Below are 18,613 nucleotides of genomic sequence, written 5' to 3'. Positions count from 1 at the left end.
CAGAATGGATTCGAGGTGTGGAATTACATAATGATCCATAGATTATCAGCTGTTTCAGCATCTGGCAGGACGTTTGAAAACCGTCTGGAATGAAGGACCATTCTTCATGGGACAGTATTCTGTTATGCTTTGCAGGACATCTAGCATTCCTAGACACCACTCACTACGTGCCAGTGACATTGTGACACCAAAAATGCTCCCACAAATTTCCAAAGTACCCCTTAGGGAGGAGTAAGACTCATTGATAAGAACGACTCTGTCTTCTCATCATGGCCTTCACTGTCAGATTCATGTTTTGTTTTGTTTATGTTGGAAAGGCCAAGATAATGAGAAGACAAGCCATAGACTGAGAAAGATATTTGCAAGAGATAAAGGATTGTTATCCAAAACAGACAAAGAACTTTTAAAAACTCAACTGTAATACAAGGTTTTTCTTCGCTGTTTCTTTCCCAGCTTCTCTCTGGTCAACCATCTGGCGAACGTTTTAGCTTGTATCTCTGATGAAGCTATTAGAGCCTTCTCTGAATTTTTTACCACCAAAACTCCATTGTTTTGAGAATGCCCTTAGACTTAAACTTCCCCACACTCTCTCTCTATTAAAGTTAGTTGCTCTGGGGAGAGCTTTAGCATTCTCTGTTTAAAGTCCTGTCTGTCTGTTTAAAGTCCCTAGCCAAAATACCTGAGCCAGAGCCCTGAGGCTGGGGGCAGGGACAGTGGCCCGCTTCTTTTGGAGTGACACTGCACTTCAGGAGCAGGGCACTGCAGGTGGGCAGTAGCCTCTGGTCTTCTCAGCTTGTCTCTCCCAAGATGGAGTCTCCATCCTACAAATGAGCTGGGTGGAGGAAAATCATGACACTGGTATTCCCAGCATGCCATCCCTAAGGTCAAGCATCTGCCCTATGGATGGGGGCTAGGTGGGCTACCCTCACCTGGAATTTAGCCTCTGCAACATGTAGCTGACAAGATGAGATATTCTCATGGCCGGTTCCTCCCAGGGAGATAACACAGTCCTCAACTGAAAGCTGGGAAAGAGGGAGCGGAGTTTCTGTCACACTGAGCTGGGAGCAGGGAGAGGGGGAGTGGATTATAATTCAAATGCCACTGACTCTTGCTCTTCTTATTGAATTACAGTAGATTTTCTCGAATAAATGTTTCTTCATTTGCTGTGTGCTGTTATGAATTTCCAGAGACTTCAAATGGCTGCTTTTTAAGTACTTTTGATCAGTTATACTTGTTTCACTGGGTAGTGGGTCCACAGAGATCCTCACTGCCATTCCACAAATGGAACTCCCCCTGTATACTTGATATATCATTTTGACTTATTGACCTAATGATATCAAAAATATCAAATAATCAAAAATATTTAAAAATAAATTTTAAAAAGCAGCCGGAGACAGCATTATGGGTGTGGCACAACCCTCCATGATGCTGAGATGGAGTAATAATCTTTTGTGTTCAAAGAGGAGCTCTGGAGTGGTCCACAGCTAGAGCTGGGTCCTCCTGGATAATCATGCGGCAAACTTTGGATGTGACGACACTGATCGGTGGAGGCCAGTAAGGGATGGATGACCACTGAAGGTTGGTGTTTCCCAATGCTTGGTGCTAAATAAGCCCCCAGAACCTAGATACTGCCATCTTAAGTGTCTGCTATGTGGCCGAATGGAGGATTGGGAAAAAATTGAATTGCATTAAAACGACAACTTTCTTGCACCATTAAATTTATAGACTAGGGTTTAGATCAGCTGTAAAAGTATAGGCAGGTTTTTTTTGGACAAGTTCGGCTGAAGGCAGGATGCTGAGGGAGAGAAAAGGGAAGAAGGAATAGGAGAGGCTTTCAGGTTTGTTTGTTTTTTTTTTCCTTGTAAGTGAGAGCTTATGGGCTCATGGGAGGGATCTGGTTTAACGAGAAAGACTAAGGATACCAGGGAAAGATCATTGATAGCATGAGATTCCTAAGGCTGGAGAGGGCACTGGTTTCTTTACAATTGGAAAGACAGAGCTGAGGACTGGTATAAATCCAGTTTAGTTTGTAAGCTTTGATGGCTAAAATATGAAGGTCTATGCATCTGATGGCATCTACTTTTCTTGGTGAAGAAGGAACAAAGTCCTCTTTCAAGAGGGGACTGTCAGTTATAAGTTCGAGCAGAGAGTCTGAAGGGTCACTAGAGTGAGCAGCAAGTGAGCTGACAAGCAAAAAGGTTCAAATTGTTGGGTGGGGGAGAGGGGCTGGAGAGGCCATGGACTCTAGGTGCAGAGAGTACTAATTGATCTATGACTCTTCTCTAGTTGTGCTCAGCTACTCTGGAGCAGGAATGGAGAAGACAGATGATCGGGGTCATCCAGGGCTGGGATTATTCCAGAAAATAACTGCTCAGAATATCTTCACGTACTTTAAAATCACATATCTTATGTTCTCTATATCAAACAAATCCTTTCTTTCACATTTTATGATATCTGTTTCCCCATCCCTTTGATAATTGTCTTTATCCTCTCTGGGCCTTTTCCAGGTTTCCCATTTTCTTTTACAAATTAGTGAGGAAGCACGTGCAGTGGTTAAGGTAGGACTTCTGGCACCAATTTGCTAGGTACAACTCTTATGTCTAGCACACACGTCCTGTGTAACCTTAGGCAAATCACATAGCACCTCTGTGCCTCAATTTTCTCATCTGTAAAATGGGGGGTAGTGATAATATAGTACCTTCCTAGAGAGTTGCTTTGAGGATCAGATGGGGTCATGTATGTACTATGCTGAGTGTGACTTGTTGCTGTTATTGTCATTCCAATGAAACACCCAAACTGGTAGCAGAATGAGACATGAAGGATGACATCCTGGCCTTTATGTGTTATGCAATATTTAATACATCCCAATATTTCATAGCTTCTCTTTCTTCTTTTTAAACAAAATCACTGTAATTGTACACTCAGTCAGCGTGAGAAAAAGTCTAAGTCTTAAATTTGAGAGTCATTTGTTCTCCATCTTTTATTCAAGGCATTATTTTCCGTCTCAAAGTATTTACAGCTGGACCAGATTGGTTACTGGCCCTTACATATCTTTCGCTTCTAAATCCATCTCTTTTGATAACCACTTCTGAAAATGCTATTACCTTTTCTTCCCCGCAGGTAGAGTCCTGATTAGGGCCAATTTTTATAAAGCACAAGATCCTCAGTTAGACTGTAAGCCCTCTTAAAGCAGATGCTGTGATTTCTACCTTTCAGTAGCCTGAGCACCCACGAAGTTGCCCAGTGTAAAGTAGGAAATAAAAACTGTAGATGATGGTGGTGATGATGATGATGGTGATGTTGGTGATGTTGGTGATGATGGTGATGGTAACAGAGGTGATGATGTTGCTGCTGATGAAGATAATGATAGTACCCCAAGTTCTCATCCTTAGTTTCCCTATCCACTGAACTTTTGGGGGGCAACAGAGGGTGGGGAGAGAATATAGGGCTCCAAAGCCGGACGGACTGTGGTTCAAATCCTAGTTCTATCACTGACTAGTTGTATAGCCTCAAACAAACAAACAAACAAACAATAATGTAATTTTTTAAGCAACTTATTAGCACTGTTCTCGCTTTCCCCTCCCATTTTTGCTTACAGCTCCTGGCAGAATGATCTCTTCTCCAAGCTATCCCTTTTGTAAAACTTTCTACTACTACACACCAAGAGTTAGGATGGGCTTCCTTTCCTGCCTTGAAGTCCTTCGTGCTCCCACCTTGTCACTTCCAACCTCTCCGATTTTTCCTTCACTCACCAGGAAAGTTTATTCCATGCCATGTTTATTTTTAAATATCTTCCCTCGATTTCTCTTTTCAGGCAATACCACATTCACCTCCTTCCCCTAAGATCCCTAACTCTCTCTCTGCCTTTACTCACAGTTGCTGAATTCCTATTCTCTGATAATTTTCCTAACTGGAAGACTTTATCATTTCCTCCGAAATGCCAGACATGACTTCCATTTTCTCAGAATGCCAAAAACCACACAATTATTTTGCCTTTAACAGACAAACACTGTAGGTATTTGTTAAATGTTAGTTCAGCTGCATTAAGTCTGTGTGTGTGTATATATATACATATACACACACATATATATATGAGTGCTAAAGAGGAGAGATTATCTCATCCACTTTGTACTACATTGAGTGTAGCAAGATATATACAGATAACTTATAAACTTATGATTGTGATGATGCCTTGAGCACGGGAAAAAATTAAGTATCTTTAGCTCTGACACGAATCATGTATTTCCATCTTTGATTACAAAATAGTGACATACACCCACCTATCACACAAAAGTTCAAATACTCATTAACATCTTTAAATACAAGGAAAAAATGGTGGCTATTTCACGTTGAAATCTTTATATGATAGCTGATGTCATGCCATATCCAGTTTATTTTTTTATTATGTTATGTTAATCACCATACATTACATCATTAGTTTTTGATGTAGTGTTCCATGATGCGATATCTAGTTTAAAGTACTTATTCCAGTAAGGCTGTGAAATGTTGAAGACAAGAGGGGCAGGTGGAGGAAAGGAAAGAAAGAGGGAGAAAACATAAAAATATCTTTTAAAATTCTGAGCAAATGATTCTGTGAATAGTGGCATTTAATGAGAGAAATTTCACACACACAAATCGTGAATGGTGCTTTTGAATTTTAAAAAGTATCTTTGTTTTGCACATTTCTGAAAATATCTCCGGCTTGATTGAAGTTTCTTTCTGACTTTATGCCCAAATTATTAACACCCTATTACATGTAATAATACCATGTCTATTCTCCCTGTCTAATAACAACCACATTTTTTAGACAAATCATGTTTGTAAAAGCAAGGATTCATTTTTTTCATAAACTTCCAAATGTAGGAAAGTATAATGCTCTTGAAAGCTCTACCCTTATTCCAAGAATACAGCCACTTCTCAAAATATTTTTAGAATTCTTCTTTGTAATCATCTTGGGTTGTGAGCCACATAGGAAAGCCAATCTTGTTACTTCATAGGGCTCTCATTTTTGTATACCTAAAAAAAAGTGGCATTACTCACCTGATTCAATCAACTTGACTTCAAATTACATTTTTGGCTGCATTTAAAATTCAAATTTACCTCAAAAGGCAAGATTTTCTACTATGAAAGTGTTTTATATATATATATATGAAAATACTCTGAGAACAGCATCCCCCCAATGATTAGAAACAAAAGTAGCAGGTGAGGGTAAGGGGAAAGCTTTAAAGCTTCCCAAGGCAGATAATTTTGGCGGTAGAATGAGGGGCATTAATTTTTAAAGTATAATCTTGGAATATGTTTTTAAACAGCCACACTTCTTTATGTTCATACTTCTCCTTGCCCTTCAGATGGTTGATTTTCTGGTAGTAAGACACAATTTCAAAATCCTAAAATGGTTTAAAATGGGATATGAATATAAAATTTCCCACAAATGTTACAGGGACATGGGGTGGGAGGAAGTGCACCAAAGTGTGTAAAGATAAGAATTTTTCGTTTCTAACCTGAGCACCCAAAGCATGTGTCAAAGATGCGAGTTCTAACAATCTCCAGTTTTGTCGGATGCTGGTGATTTGGAGGGGCCTTCAAGTAATTCTGAAGGTCTCCATTCTTTCCTGAAACGCTATGTATTTGAACAAATCCTGGTTACATTCAGTGATTTTGTTTGTTCGTTTCACAGTGTGATTCCTGTAATATGAGCTTATCAGTAATAGTGAATTCTATTTTTGTCATTTTTGGCACTTACAGTTCACAATGCTTGGTTGTGTGGTTTGATACTGTTTTAATTTTTGCATTTTACATTTGGCACTTTTGAAGAAGGGCACATTGTCTTGTACGTCGTTTTGGGGGAAGTGGTAAGCCTCCCCCTCCGTCTCTTTTTTTAAACGTCTGGCTTTATGAAATACACGATTCTCCCCGGAATCCTGCATCATTAAACGGAGCAGGTGAAAATTTGCCTTCACAAGCTATGCATCCTGGCCCTTCTTAGAGGCTGGTATCCCCCGCTTGGGATTTAGGTTGTTTGACAGCTGCTGTCACAGGCCCTGGGGGTCCCTCCCTGCAGAAAAGCACAACTGGATTTTTTCGGGCCCACATGGCCACATCCCCTCCCATCCCGCTGGCCCGGCTGGAAGAAGACATCCTGCTGCAGGCTCCCAGCCGGTTGGCATAGCGGTTTCGAAGGCGACTGCGGCTTCTGGCCTGCAGCCGGGGGCCCTGGCTGGGCAGGAAGGCGTCCACGTTCCTAGTCCGGTAGCCCTCTTCCCGGTTGCGTCCCAGGAGCATCGAAATGTTGGGGTTGCGAATGGCATAGATGACAGGGTTGATGGCCCCATTGGCCCAGGTCAACCAGACAGCCACCACGTTGAGGAGCGAGGGGGCTTGCGTGGCCTGGGCCTGCCGGGCCGCGGCCAGCAGCACCAGGAAGCAGTAGGGCCCCCAGCAGCCGATGACGAAGACGATCATGATCAGCACGGTGGTGGCCGTGCGCACCTCGCTGAAGAAGCGCAGCACGCGCGCGTACGTGGTCAGGGGCCGCACGCGCACGTCGCACAGGCGCACCGTCTTGCAGATGTGGTAGTGGCAGAAGCACATGAGCAGGAAGGGCAGCAGGTAGCAGGCCACCACCAGCCCCACGCTGTAGGCCGCGCCCAGCTGCGCAGGGTCCGGGGACGTCCGGTACAGGCAGCCGTGGAAGCTCTGTGCCGCCGGGGGCTCGCGGGGCGCGCGGAGCAGCTCCCAGGGCAAGGAGAAGCCCAGGGCCGCCAGCCAGGCGCCGGCCAGCAGCTGCAGGGCCCGGCGGCGGCCGATCTTCTCCCGCGGCGGCCGCACGATGGCGCAGTAGCGGTCCAGCGAGATGAGGGCCACGCTGAGCGTGGACACGATGCCGAAGCACGAGCTGAAGAAGCGGCTGGCGGCGCAGAAGCCGCGCCAGGGCCCCGCGGCCGGGGAGGCGGCGGCGGCGGCGGCGGCGGGGGCCGAGCCCCCCGGCGGCGTGAAGAGGTCCAGGAAGGCGGCGGGCAGGCAGAGCAGCGCCGTGAGCAGATCCGACAGGGACAGGGACAGGATGAAGGCGTTGGTGACGGTGCGGAGCTGCCGGTGCTTCACGATCACCCCCATCACCGCGCAGTTGCCCAAGCTAGACAGCAGGAAGATGAGCAGGAGCACGAGCGCCTGGGCCGCCACCGCCGCCCCGTGCGACAGCAGCGGCGCCGCCTCGGGTCCCTGCGGCGGCCTCCCCGCCGCCCCCGCTGCCCCCGCCGCCCGGGGCCCGCCCAGGCCGCCGCCAGCCGAGGCGCCAGTGCTGTCGCCCCCGCTCCCGTCGCTCTGGTTCCCCAGCGCCGCGGCCGCCGCGGTCGCCACGGTGCCGAAGGACAGCACGGCCGCCGCCGTCGCGGCGGAGGAAGTCCCGCCAGGTGCGGCGGCCGCGGAGGGGGCTCCGGGGTGTGGGCTGCCCAACGAGGCCATTCTCGCTGGCGGGCGGACCGGCGGCGGCGGCTGCTCCTCCATTGGGCCCCGCGGCGGCTGCGGCTGTGTTCATCCCGCACCGGGGGAGGCGGCCGCAAGCCCGAGCGGGGGGGTGGCTCGGGCTGGGGTGAGAAGCCTCTGCCGGGAGTCGGGCTCGGCGGGAGGGGTGGCCGTCGCCCCGGACCCCGCGGATTCTTTGACGTGGGTTCCAGACGTTGCCGAGGGAACGGTGTTTACGCAGGAGCGCGGGGCGGGACGCCGGCCCAGTACCCTCCGAAGAGCCGGCCCGCATCAACTCTCCCCGAGGTTATCCAGCCAAGGGGTCTGGGCTTCAGAGGGGGTCACGTCACCCCCTCGGGGACCTCATTTATATGAGGGCCAGGAAAAGCGGGGCCGGCCGTCATAGAAATGACCAAATTCAACAAGGGTTCACTCTCAAGCTGCCTTGTTGGATACAAATGTCCTACAGGGAGGCCTTGGTTGTGCTTCCTGTTGACGTTTCTGGCACATGCAGGTAGGAAAGGGATCTAGAACCTGAAGTGAAAAGCAGTCCAAATCCGGAGATTTAAACTTTAGGGGCAGAATAATATGAACCAGGTGTTCTCAAACTTGAGCATGCAACAGAATCAGGTAGAGGGCTTGTTAAAACACAAGTGACTGGGCCCAACCCGAGTTTCAGATTCCATAGATCTAGGGTCCTGTCGCAGAATTTGCATTTCTAACAAGTTCGTAGGTAGTGATGATATTGCTGGTCCACGGACCACACTTTGAGAACCACTGAGGTAGTGAGCTTATTAAAATGCACATTCACTGGCTGACTCCTAGGATTACTGAGGATGGGCCCATGAATCTAAACCCCACAGATCTGATACAGGCGCTCTGAGGAGCTAGGATATGGATCTTGGAGGCAGCATGTCATCTTACTTTCAAGGGCCTAGACCTCAGGACCATAACGGGTTCACACATGGTGGGGAGCGGGGAGGCAGAGGAGGGGTAGGGAACAATTGGCATCCTTCCTCAGTTCTCTGGAATGTAGTGTGTTTTGAGTCTCAAGTGCTACCAGCCAGGGAGTTACCACTGATGCAGCTCCAGGTATCTGGCTGGGAGATTCAGGAACAGAGAGGTCCCTCCTGCCCAGGGAAGCTGCATCTCAGGTTCCTGGGCAGAGCCTCTAATGGGGAGAAATGTGATAAATCCTTAGGTTCTTTAAAACCACCGTTTTCAAAGTGTGGACCCTACACCAGCAGCATTAGCATTACCTGGGACCTTGTTAGAAATGCAGATTCTCAGGCCCTACCCCCAAATCTACTGAATCTGAAATCTAGGGGTGGGGCCCAGCCACGCACCCTGCAAGTGATTCCGATGCACAGTATAGTTTGAGAAACACTGCTCTGAAGAATGACCAGTGTACTTGCAGATCTTAGAATCACTGATATTAGTGCTTTGGATGCTTATTTCAGTGAGGAAAAATATCTTACTGGAAATTTGCAGTGTAAATAGAAGTTTATTTAAGGTGGTAAATTAATGCATTATAGGAATGCATTATTAGATGTTTAGCAGTAGCTCTAGCCTCTACCCACAACATGCTAGTAGTGACAACTAAAAATGTCCCTGGAGGGAGGCAGGATGACCACAACTGAGAACCACTGAAGTAAGACAAAAATATAGAATAGATGAATTTATTTAGCAAATCTCTGTGCTAGGTTTTCAGAGATAACAAATAAGGATCTCAGCCCAAAGAAGCTTACAGTTTTAGGCAAACACAAATATAGTACAATATCATTAGTGTTGTTTAAAAATATAATGAAATTCTATAGAGGTGACTGACTCTTCCTAGGGTAGCTGACGAAGACTTGACATAAGCGGTGACATTGGACTCTCCAAAAAGAGAAGACAGGGAAGGACATCTGATTCCTGTGCAAAGTCTTGACTCTGGGATTACTGAGGATGGGCCCATGAATCTAAACCCCACAGATCTGATACAGGCGCTCTGAGGAGCTAGGACTCTTGGGTACTGGTGAGTGAGGTTAGGGAGTGAAGAGAGAAATAAATGATAAAATGATAAATGATAAAAGTTGACTGGGGCGCTCTTATGAAGGCCTCACATGCCATGTTACAGAGATTGAACTGCATCAGGGGCAGATGGGGTAATGGCACTAGTCATTGAAGGAGTTGAAGCATGGGAAGGCGGTGATCAGGTATGGCTCAGGAAGATGAGAGTGACCTCACACTCTCCTGGTTTTCTGCCTGCCTTGTTTGCCTCAGTGTCCCCTGCATGTTCACCCCCATCATCTGCCTCTAAATGCTAGAGTCCATTGAGGCCTAGTCCTCAGCAGCTCTGAACTCCCTCCCTCATCTCACTCACACCCAGAGCTTTGAAAACTATATATTCATAGCTCCATGTTATATCACCAGCCTCAAGCCCTATTGCTTGTTACTTGGCATCTCCCCTGAATGTGCAAAAGCAGCTCAAACTCAACATGACCAAAATGGAATTCATGATCCACTATTCCTAAAAACCCTTGGTCCTCAACCTCTTGTATCTCAGAAAATGGCACTATCTTCCATCTAGCTTATAAGGCGAAAACTTAGGCTTCTTTCTTTTTTTTTTTTTTTAAAGATTTTATTTATTTGACAGAGAGACACAGCGAGAGAAGGAACACAAGCAGGGGGAGTGGGAGAAGGAGAAGCAGGCTTCCCGCCGAGCAGAGAGCCCGATGCAGGGCCCGATCCCAGGACCCCGGGATCACGACCTGAGCCAAAGGCAGACGCCCAACGACTGAGCCACCCAGGCGCCCCCTTAGGCTTCTTTCTAGATTAATTCCTCTTCCTCACCACCAGCCCATGTCCAATTTTTCACCAAGACTTAGGGATTTTACTTGTTAAGTATCTTTCTACCCATTCACTTCCTCCATCCCTTCATCTTCCACCTGAATCTTAGCTCTCACCCTCTCTTCTTTAAACTACTGCTGCCACTCTGAACTGGTCTCCCCACATCCAGCCCCTACTCTACACGGTAGGCAGAATGCCTTTCAACAAAATAAATTTGGTCATGCCAGTCACTTACTTAAACCCCTCTAATGACTTTCTCCTTTTAATTTAGGATAAGGACCCCAATCCTTAATATTTCCTACAAGGCACTGCGTGAGCCGACATCTGCTTCCTTTCTGGTCTCACTTGGGGCCCTGTTCCTTCTTTTTGCCCCAGTCTAGTCACACTGGCCTTTTGTGAGTTTTTTAAACCACCCCTCATAGGGCATTTGCACATGCTGTCCCCTCTGCCTAGAGAGCTCCATTCCCTCGCTTTCCCTGCATTCCCTTGCATCCCTGTCTCCACATGAATGTTAGTCTCTCAGAGGAAGCCTTCCTCGGCTTATAGCACATCAGCACTGTCTATAATTACGTTTTTGTGATGAATCATTACCTGCCTCCCACTGTAGACTGCAGGCTTTGTGAAGACTAGAACTTTGTCTGGTTGGCATGTTATTAGATCCTTAAGACTTAGCAGTTTTCGATACACAAAACCTATTTTTGAGTGACCGTGGGAGGAGAATCTGGCAACCAGGAGACCAGTTAAGAAAAGGCATTGTAATAGCCCAGAGGAGAAATGAAAAGAGTCTGAATTAAGGCTTAGTGAAGAAGAAGAGATTTTAAGGAGGTAATATATGGATTAGGGTCTTTGGATATAAACAATATCCTGTCTCACTTAAGCAAAAAAGGGATTTATTGGAGGGATAGGGGGAGTTCACATTACAAAAGGATAATCTAACAGCTAGCCCCAAGAACAAGAGGAGTCAGGGCAGAGATAGCAGGTCGAGAAGCAGAAACAAATGGAGGGTGATCTCTTTAAAGCGCTATTGGAGTAAGTCCACTTCAGCCATTTTTCAGACCTTATGTCATTTCTCTCAAGATCGCAGGTCCAGGGAGAGAGAGTCTGGCAGTCCCAGCAAGGTTGCGTGCAGGGGATGGATAGTTTTCCACAGGAAAAGGTGAGTGTTGTTGATAAAGGGAGGAGAAAGGAATGATGCCAGCCGAATCCACAGATATCTGCCTCAGGAGCATCAACAGACAAGATGAAAGGGCATGAACAAGAAGCCAAGGATAAATCGCAGGTTCCCAGCTTGCAGGATGGTGGTACCATTCATCAGGTTAGAGAATACAGGAGGAGTATTCTAGGGGGCAGATGAGTCTGACTTGCCCACCAAGTAGTTGACCTGCAGTATGGCTCTGAACCTTAGGACTTAGGGATTTGGAAGTTTTCAGCCTCTCTCTACAAGAGAGAAAAGCATGAGCATGGATGTGATGACTAGGGACAGGGTATTGAGTGAAGAGAGAGAAGAACCACGGGTGGAATGCTAGGGAGTAGAAAAAATTAAGAAGCAGGTAAAGGGAAAAAAGCCAGGCAGGTTAGAGTGACGTATTTAATGAGGCACACTGGCCAATTGAGAAGTCAGCGGTCTTGTGTTTTTGATTTTCATTTTGTTTTGCTTTTCAAAGTAAGGTAATTTCCTCAGCCTCTTCTGAAGAAGGAAAGTTGCTGTGACCATGAGGTCACCTCGTGGCCAAGAGCTCATAGGCTCCTTATGTATTTTAGAGCAAAAAGGAGAAGGCTCACCTGTAAAGCCTGGACCCAAATGGGTAACTAAAATAGATTGTTTAGAAAGTTTTGCTACTCAAATGCAGTCCTACTAGTCGCATCAGCATCACCTGGGAGCTTGCTAGAACTGCACCACCCCATACCTAATGAATGAGAATCTGCAGCTTAAGATCCCCATGCATTCATACACACACGTATGAGAAACATTGTCCTAAAGAGGGATGGTATGGAATTTGTGGGTTTTAGGAGTTGAAGAGAAGGGTGCCCCAACTCTTATGGAGTCTAGAGGACTTGGAGCCAAACTCATTGCAACTTCATGGTGAAGAGGAGATGGCCCTGGGCCCACACAATTGCAGCACTGGTGGTTACTAATGGGGACTGAGTACTAAGCTCGTGACCTTGAGAGCTTCCGTGAGTGTCTCTATGGCTGACCCAGCACCAAGGGCATGTAGATACTTGCTCTAACATGAACCACACTTGGCTGCCAGGAGTCCGCAGCAGCATCCACTGTGGATTGCATAAACCCTCAGGGGGCTGTTAGATCTGGCAGTTAGATCAAGCATAATTTCCAACAAATAATGACGTAGAAACCAAATGACAATAGTCAAATAACAAATGGGAAGACGAGAAAATGTACCCAATGAACAGAGAGTCAGGAATATAGAAATTTGACTACAAAGAGAAGGAAACAGGGGTGACAGCAAGCTAGAGAAGGAAGGCAGACAAAGGATGTTTTGCATCATTTTGTTTATGATGAGCACATTTAAGTATCTAGAGCTAAGAGATCAGTGAGGGAAAGGAGGTTGGCTTGAAAGAAGTTAGTTAATGAGGCAAAACACTTACCAAGGATGGTAAGGGATAGTTGTGAGCAATATTTAGAAGGTAGCCTCAGCGGGACTTTGTGACTGGTTAGACACAAGGGGGGGGTAGTTAATTTCCCTAGTGTTGACGCCAGGAGAGGCGGTGAAGTACAGAAGGGGTGAATATTACTGCAAGGGTTTGGCTCTGGTTTGGATTAGAATTTAGGAAGATATAGGCAATGCCTACTTTTTAATGTAGATAAGTTAATATGACTTGTGAAATTTGGAGAGAAAATAGTAGTTCTATTCTCATTTAATTAATTTATTTATTTAAAAAGATTTTATTTATTTATTTGACAGCAAGAGAGGGAGCACAAGCAGGGGGAGTGGGAGAGGGAGAAGCAAGCTCCCCACTGAGCTGGGAGCCTGATGCAGGGCTCCATCCCAGGACCCTAGGATCATGACCTGAGCCAAAGGCAGATGCTTAACTGAGACACCCAGGCACCCCTCTATTTTCATTTTAAAAAGAAAGTACAGCAAATCTCTCTAATGTGCGGAAAATTTCTTGTCATAGTAAGCTAGTGATAGTTTCATTTTTTTGAAGATAAGTGATTTCTTTACCACAGAATTTTATAGAAAATGAGTGGAAAGCATTAGTTTTTGTATAATAGGAAAATCAAGAACATCAACTATAAAGTTATAAAGCTATAAATCTTTCATTTTGGTCTGGTAATTCAATCACAGACTTAATAACTGGATGACAAAATGAGTTAAAATTAATTACTTCAGTTTCTGTATGCTCAGGAAAAAAATATTCACAGGAGTCTACTGACTACTGAGAGCATCACATATTGAATAACTTTTAAATACCTCATTTTATAGTGAATGAAAAATGATCAAATTTTATTTTGTTTATTTATTTTCAAAGATTTCATTTATTTATTTTAGGGAAGAGAGTGCAAGAGAGAGCACAGGGGCAGGGAAGAGCAAAGGGGGAGAAAGAATCTCAAGCAGACTCCACGCTGAGCCTGACTCAGGGCTCGATCTCACGACCAGGAGATCATGACCTGAGCCAAAACCAAGACTCAGACACTTAACCAACTGAGCCACCCAGGCACCCCGGCCAAATTCTATTTTTAACAGGTTCACAGACAATTAAGTAGCAAGAATTAATAGTTAACATTTCTTTCGGGCTTTAAATGTACCTGGCATGTAGTTGCTAGTGTAGGAGACTCACCCTACTCTAGTAATTCATTGATTTCCACTGTGTTTATAATGCAGTCAACAATCCCTTTTATAAAAGCCTTAAAGATATAACAGAAGTCTGATTATTCATTGGTCTTCTCACACCAGCTTCTGGCACTTCAGTTACCTTGGAGTAGCAGCTGGACTTTGCAGCTATCTAGAGCTAAGAGATCAGTGAGGGAAAGGAGGTTGGCTTGAAAGAAGTTAATTAATGAGGCAAAACACTTACCAAGGATGGTAAGGGATAGTTGTGAGCAATATTTAGAAGGTAGCCTCAGCGGGGCTTTGTGAAGAGGAGATGGCCCTCGGCCCACACAATTGCAGCACTCATCTTCAAAAAATGAAACTATCACTATCTTACTATGACAAGAAATTTTCTACACATTAGAGAGATTTGCTGGTACAAACATCCTGGTAACAGCTGTAATATCTGTTCCAAGAAGCTGACCCACCCCAGTCCTTCCCAGGCTATGTAGGCTAAGTGTTTAGTACCTTATAATAATCCATCTCCCTTACATCCTGCTCAGAGAGAGGACATTATCTTACTCAAAAACTAGAAGACTAAAATAATGAACTTGTAAGAGTCATTGTTGTGAGGGCTACAATTCAAGCTATTATTCAAAGAGCATCTAAAACAAAATATTACAGTAAGTAGCATAGAGTAACATTTTATTTTTTTTATTTATTTTTTTTAAAGATTTTATTTATTTATTTGAGAGAGAGAGAATGAGAGACAGAGAGCATGAGAGGGAGGAGGGTCAGAGGGAGAAGCAGACTCCCTGCCAAGCAGGGAGCCCGATGCGGGACTCGATCCCGGGACTCCAGGATCATGACCTGAGCCGAAGGCAGTCGCCCAACCAACTGAGCCACCCAGGCACCCTAGAGTAACATTTTAAAAGTAACAGGACTAAGATATTAATTTTACATGATATGTTAATAACTAGAAAAATATTCTGAATTTTCAGCATTTTGTAAGTTATACATGGTTGACATTTATACCAATTACATGTGTAAATATGAGGTATAATGATTATATTTAGTTACAGCATACTGCTTTAGAAGGAAAAGAAGTTGTACAATTTAGATATCGTTTTCCACATAATTCAGAGAAAGCCCTGAAAAGTACTGAAGTCACATGAGAAGGAATCCATCCTTCAGTGGGTCGTCATCTTCCACTATAAAACTTGCTGTACCTGTGTAATGGGCTTGTCCAGACACTTCCACTATAACAGCTTTAAAATCCCCACATTTTGCTTCCTGAGAAAAGACGAAAGGAATATAATATCAAAATACTGCACTTATATTGTGTCTGGCCTAGAGTCATATTCTTGATTCTTATCCTTTTAAAGAAAACCCAAGGCTTAATCTTGTAGGTAATGGAAGGTTTTTAAGGAGACTGACATGATCAGATTTGTGTTTTAGGTAACTTTAGCTGTAAAATGAGGACAAGTCAGAGAGAAAAGCAACTAGAAACCTAGAAACTTCTTTAGAGGTAACCTTCATTCGTTGATGAACTCTAGAGTCACTAGGGCAGTTTTTAGGGAGGATGGAGAAGAACAAAACAGAGATACTTTGCAGGTAGAATTGGCAGGCCTGGGGACTGATGTATGTGGGAGGTGAGGAGTAGGAATGAGTTCAGTGCGAACATCGTTCCTAGTTGGGGAGCAAAGCAGGGGCTCCCATTAACCAATAGGGAATTAGATGGGAGGAGCACATTTAGGGAGGAAGGAAGAGCTTTTTAACGAGATGACATATCTCTGAGACAGTCATTTCAAGATGAGTTTGGTAGACATTGGGAGTACAAGTGTTAGACTCAGGAGAGAGGCACACACAAGTAGGCATGGGAGGGATGAAGGCTCAGGAGTCATCATCAGTGGGTGGCTGGGAGTTGAAGTCTCAAAAGTGGGTGAAATTGCCCCATGGCATCAAAATGTAGAAGAGGTGAGAAGGAAACTGAGGATGAAATGCTGGAGATCCGTAAGCGGAAGGGAAAGAGACCAAGACGGTACCATCCGAGAGCTTGGAGGAGTCCGGACAGAGAGGAGAGGTGTGTGGTGAGAGTAAAGATGTCTAATTATTAACTATAAAAGAAATAACTCCAAATCTTAACTACAGAGTATCCTTTTTATTTCTTAAATTTTTAAAATATTTTATTTATTTATTTGACAGAGAGAGACACAGTGAGAGAGGGAACACAAGCAGGGGGAGTAGGAGAGGGAGAAGCAGGCTTCCCCCACGGAGCAGGGAGCCCGATGCTGGGCTCGATCCCAGAACTCTGGGATCATGACCTGAGCCAAAGGCAGATGCTTAACGACTGAGCCACCCAGGTGCCCCTATTTCTTAATTTTTTTAAGATGTATTTATTTGTTAGAGAGAGAGAGAGAGAATGCGTGTGCAGCATGAACAGGGGGAGGGGCAGACGGAGAGGGAGAGAAGCAGACTCAGGGCTGAGCATGGAGCCTAGGTGGGCAGTGCTTGATCTCAGAACCCCAAGATTCTGACCTGAGCCAAAATCAAGAGTTGGACACTCAACCAACCGAGCCACCCAACTGCCCCTTATTTCTTAATTTTTAAACATGAGAATAACTAAATCTTATGATAAAATATCAGTTATTAGATTAGGATACAGTAATTTCATTATCTTTTTATAAAGCTGCTGTAATAAAAGCCTCATTGAAAACTTGCTTTGTCTAATAACAATATAGTAGTGCTTAACAGTGTAGGGTCTACACAGAGAGGTCCACATTCAGAGTCTGGCTCCGATATTCACTAACTGTTGGACCTCTGGCAAATTACCTAAACTCCTAATTCTCCATTTTATCATCTGTTTAAAAAGGATAATAACAGGGTTGACCTGCCAAGATTCTTATGAGGATTAAAATGGTATGTATATATTTATTTTATTTTACTGTATTTATTTATTTTAGAAAGAGAGAGACACACACAGAGGGAGAGGGAGAAAGGGAATCTTAAGCAGGCTCCACGCCCAACTCAGAGCCCAATGTGGGGCTCAATCTCACAACCCTGAGATCATGACCTGAGCTGACATCAAGAGTTGGACACTTAACTTACTGAGCCACCCAGGTGCCCCGAGAAGGTATGAATAAAGTACTTGGCTTGGAACTTTACAGTGAAGCACCCAATAAATGTTGTAGATTATTTTATCTTCAATCTCAACTTGAAGACAATGTGTTCCAAATTTTTGCATATGACATAAACGGTTTGGTATCTCATAAGATCACTATATTAAATAAGAATCCCTAACTTAAAAGAAAATTCAATATTCAGAAAAACCAAACTTCAAAACAGCTATATTAGGATATAAAAGTCTATATTAGGATAGATTTCTTTTGTTTTGTTAAAGGACTCTTTATGAATAGATTCATTTAGTAAATGTACCTACTAAATTCATTCACTAAATTTACTTAGTGTAGATTTCATTTACTACTATTTATTAGTAAATAGAATTTACTATTTATTTCTGTTAGCACATTTAAAACTTAACTCTATTACAAAAGTGTTATTTTTCACAACTTTTCAGGACTTTCACATCCTAGTATAAAAAATGAAACTCTCCTATAGAATAAAAACAAAAAAAATCCAAACCCTAAGTTAATGGTTCTCAAACTTTTGGTTTCAGGACTCCTTTATGCCTTAAGATTTGAGCATCTAGGGGCTCCTGGGTGGCTCAGTGGATTAAGCATCTGCTTTCAGCTCAGGTCATGATCCCAGGGTCCTGGGATCGAGTCCCACATCGGGCTCCCTGCTCTGTGGGGAACCTGCTTCTCCCTCTGCCTCTCCCCCTAGCTTGTGCTCTCTCTCCCTCTCCCTAACAAATAAATAAAAAAAATAAAATAAAAAGATTTGAGCATCTAAAAGTTTTTGTTTATGTAGGTTATATCTATTAATATTTACTATATTGGGAATTAAAGGTATTTGTTCATTAATTCATTAAAAAATAATAAACCAGGGGCGCCTGGGTGGCTCAGTCATTAAGTGTCTGCCTTCGGCTCAGGTCATGATCCCAGGGTCCTGGGATCGAGCCCTGCATCGGGCTCCCTGCTCAGCGGGAAGCCTGCTTCTCCCTCTCCCACTCCCCCTGCTTGTGTTCGCTCTCTCGCTGTGTCTCTCTCTGTCAAATAAATAAATAAAATCTTTTTTTAAAAAACTAAAGTAAAAAATAATAAACCCATTATATGTTAACACAAACAACGTATTTTGGGAAAATAACTGAATTTGCCAAAACAAAACAATTTTAATGAGGAAAATGGCATGTGTTTTACATTTTTGCAGACCTCCTTTTTTTTTTTTTTTTTTTTTAATTTTTTTTTTTATTCTTATGTTAATCCCCATACATTACATCATTAGTTCTAGATGAAGTGTTCCATGATTCATTGTTCGTGCACAACACCCAGTGCTCCATGCAGAACGTGCCCTCCTTAATACCCACCACCAGGCCAACCCATCCTCCCACCCCCCTCCCCTCTAGAACCCTCAGTTTGTTTTTC

General features: G+C 44.2%; 2 protein-coding genes and 1 long non-coding RNA gene across 5 annotated transcripts in view; 1 reads left to right on the top strand and 2 right to left on the bottom strand.

Annotated features, from left to right (window-relative positions):
* LOC115939794 (uncharacterized) overlaps positions 1–16,260 on the top strand; it is a 44,760-nt gene extending 28,500 nt beyond the window's left edge. For all 3 annotated transcript variants that reach the window (XR_014148444.1, XR_014148443.1, XR_014148445.1), the window contains 2 exons: positions 9,302–14,756; positions 14,980–16,260. This is a non-coding gene — a long non-coding RNA (uncharacterized LOC115939794). The remainder of the gene's footprint in view (positions 1–9,301; positions 14,757–14,979) is intronic.
* On the bottom strand, positions 2,963–7,752 carry GPR135 (G protein-coupled receptor 135). The gene has a single exon (XM_006730034.3). It carries the CDS (start codon positions 7,504–7,506, stop codon positions 5,983–5,985), a length of 1,524 nt encoding a protein of 507 aa, XP_006730097.2. The 5' UTR covers positions 7,507–7,752; the 3' UTR covers positions 2,963–5,982.
* The window catches only part of L3HYPDH (trans-L-3-hydroxyproline dehydratase), a 12,218-nt gene continuing 8,841 nt past the window's right edge, over positions 15,237–18,613 (bottom strand). Inside the window, exon 5 of the mRNA XM_006730035.3 lies at positions 15,237–15,362. Within this exon, the coding sequence (XP_006730098.2) occupies positions 15,237–15,362 (126 nt within the window). The remainder of the gene's footprint in view (positions 15,363–18,613) is intronic.

Source organism: Leptonychotes weddellii, chromosome 9, assembly GCF_054177405.1.
Source record: "Leptonychotes weddellii isolate Sample4059 chromosome 9, ASM5417740v2, whole genome shotgun sequence".
Classification (NCBI taxonomy): domain Eukaryota; kingdom Metazoa; phylum Chordata; class Mammalia; order Carnivora; family Phocidae; genus Leptonychotes; species Leptonychotes weddellii.
This window is presented reverse-complemented; position numbering and strand designations above follow the sequence as displayed.

Coding starts and splice junctions, on each gene's coding strand:
- GPR135 (XM_006730034.3), bottom strand. CDS start 7,506: ATGGAGGAGCAGCCGCCGCCGCCGGTCCGCCCGCCAGCGAGAATGGCC.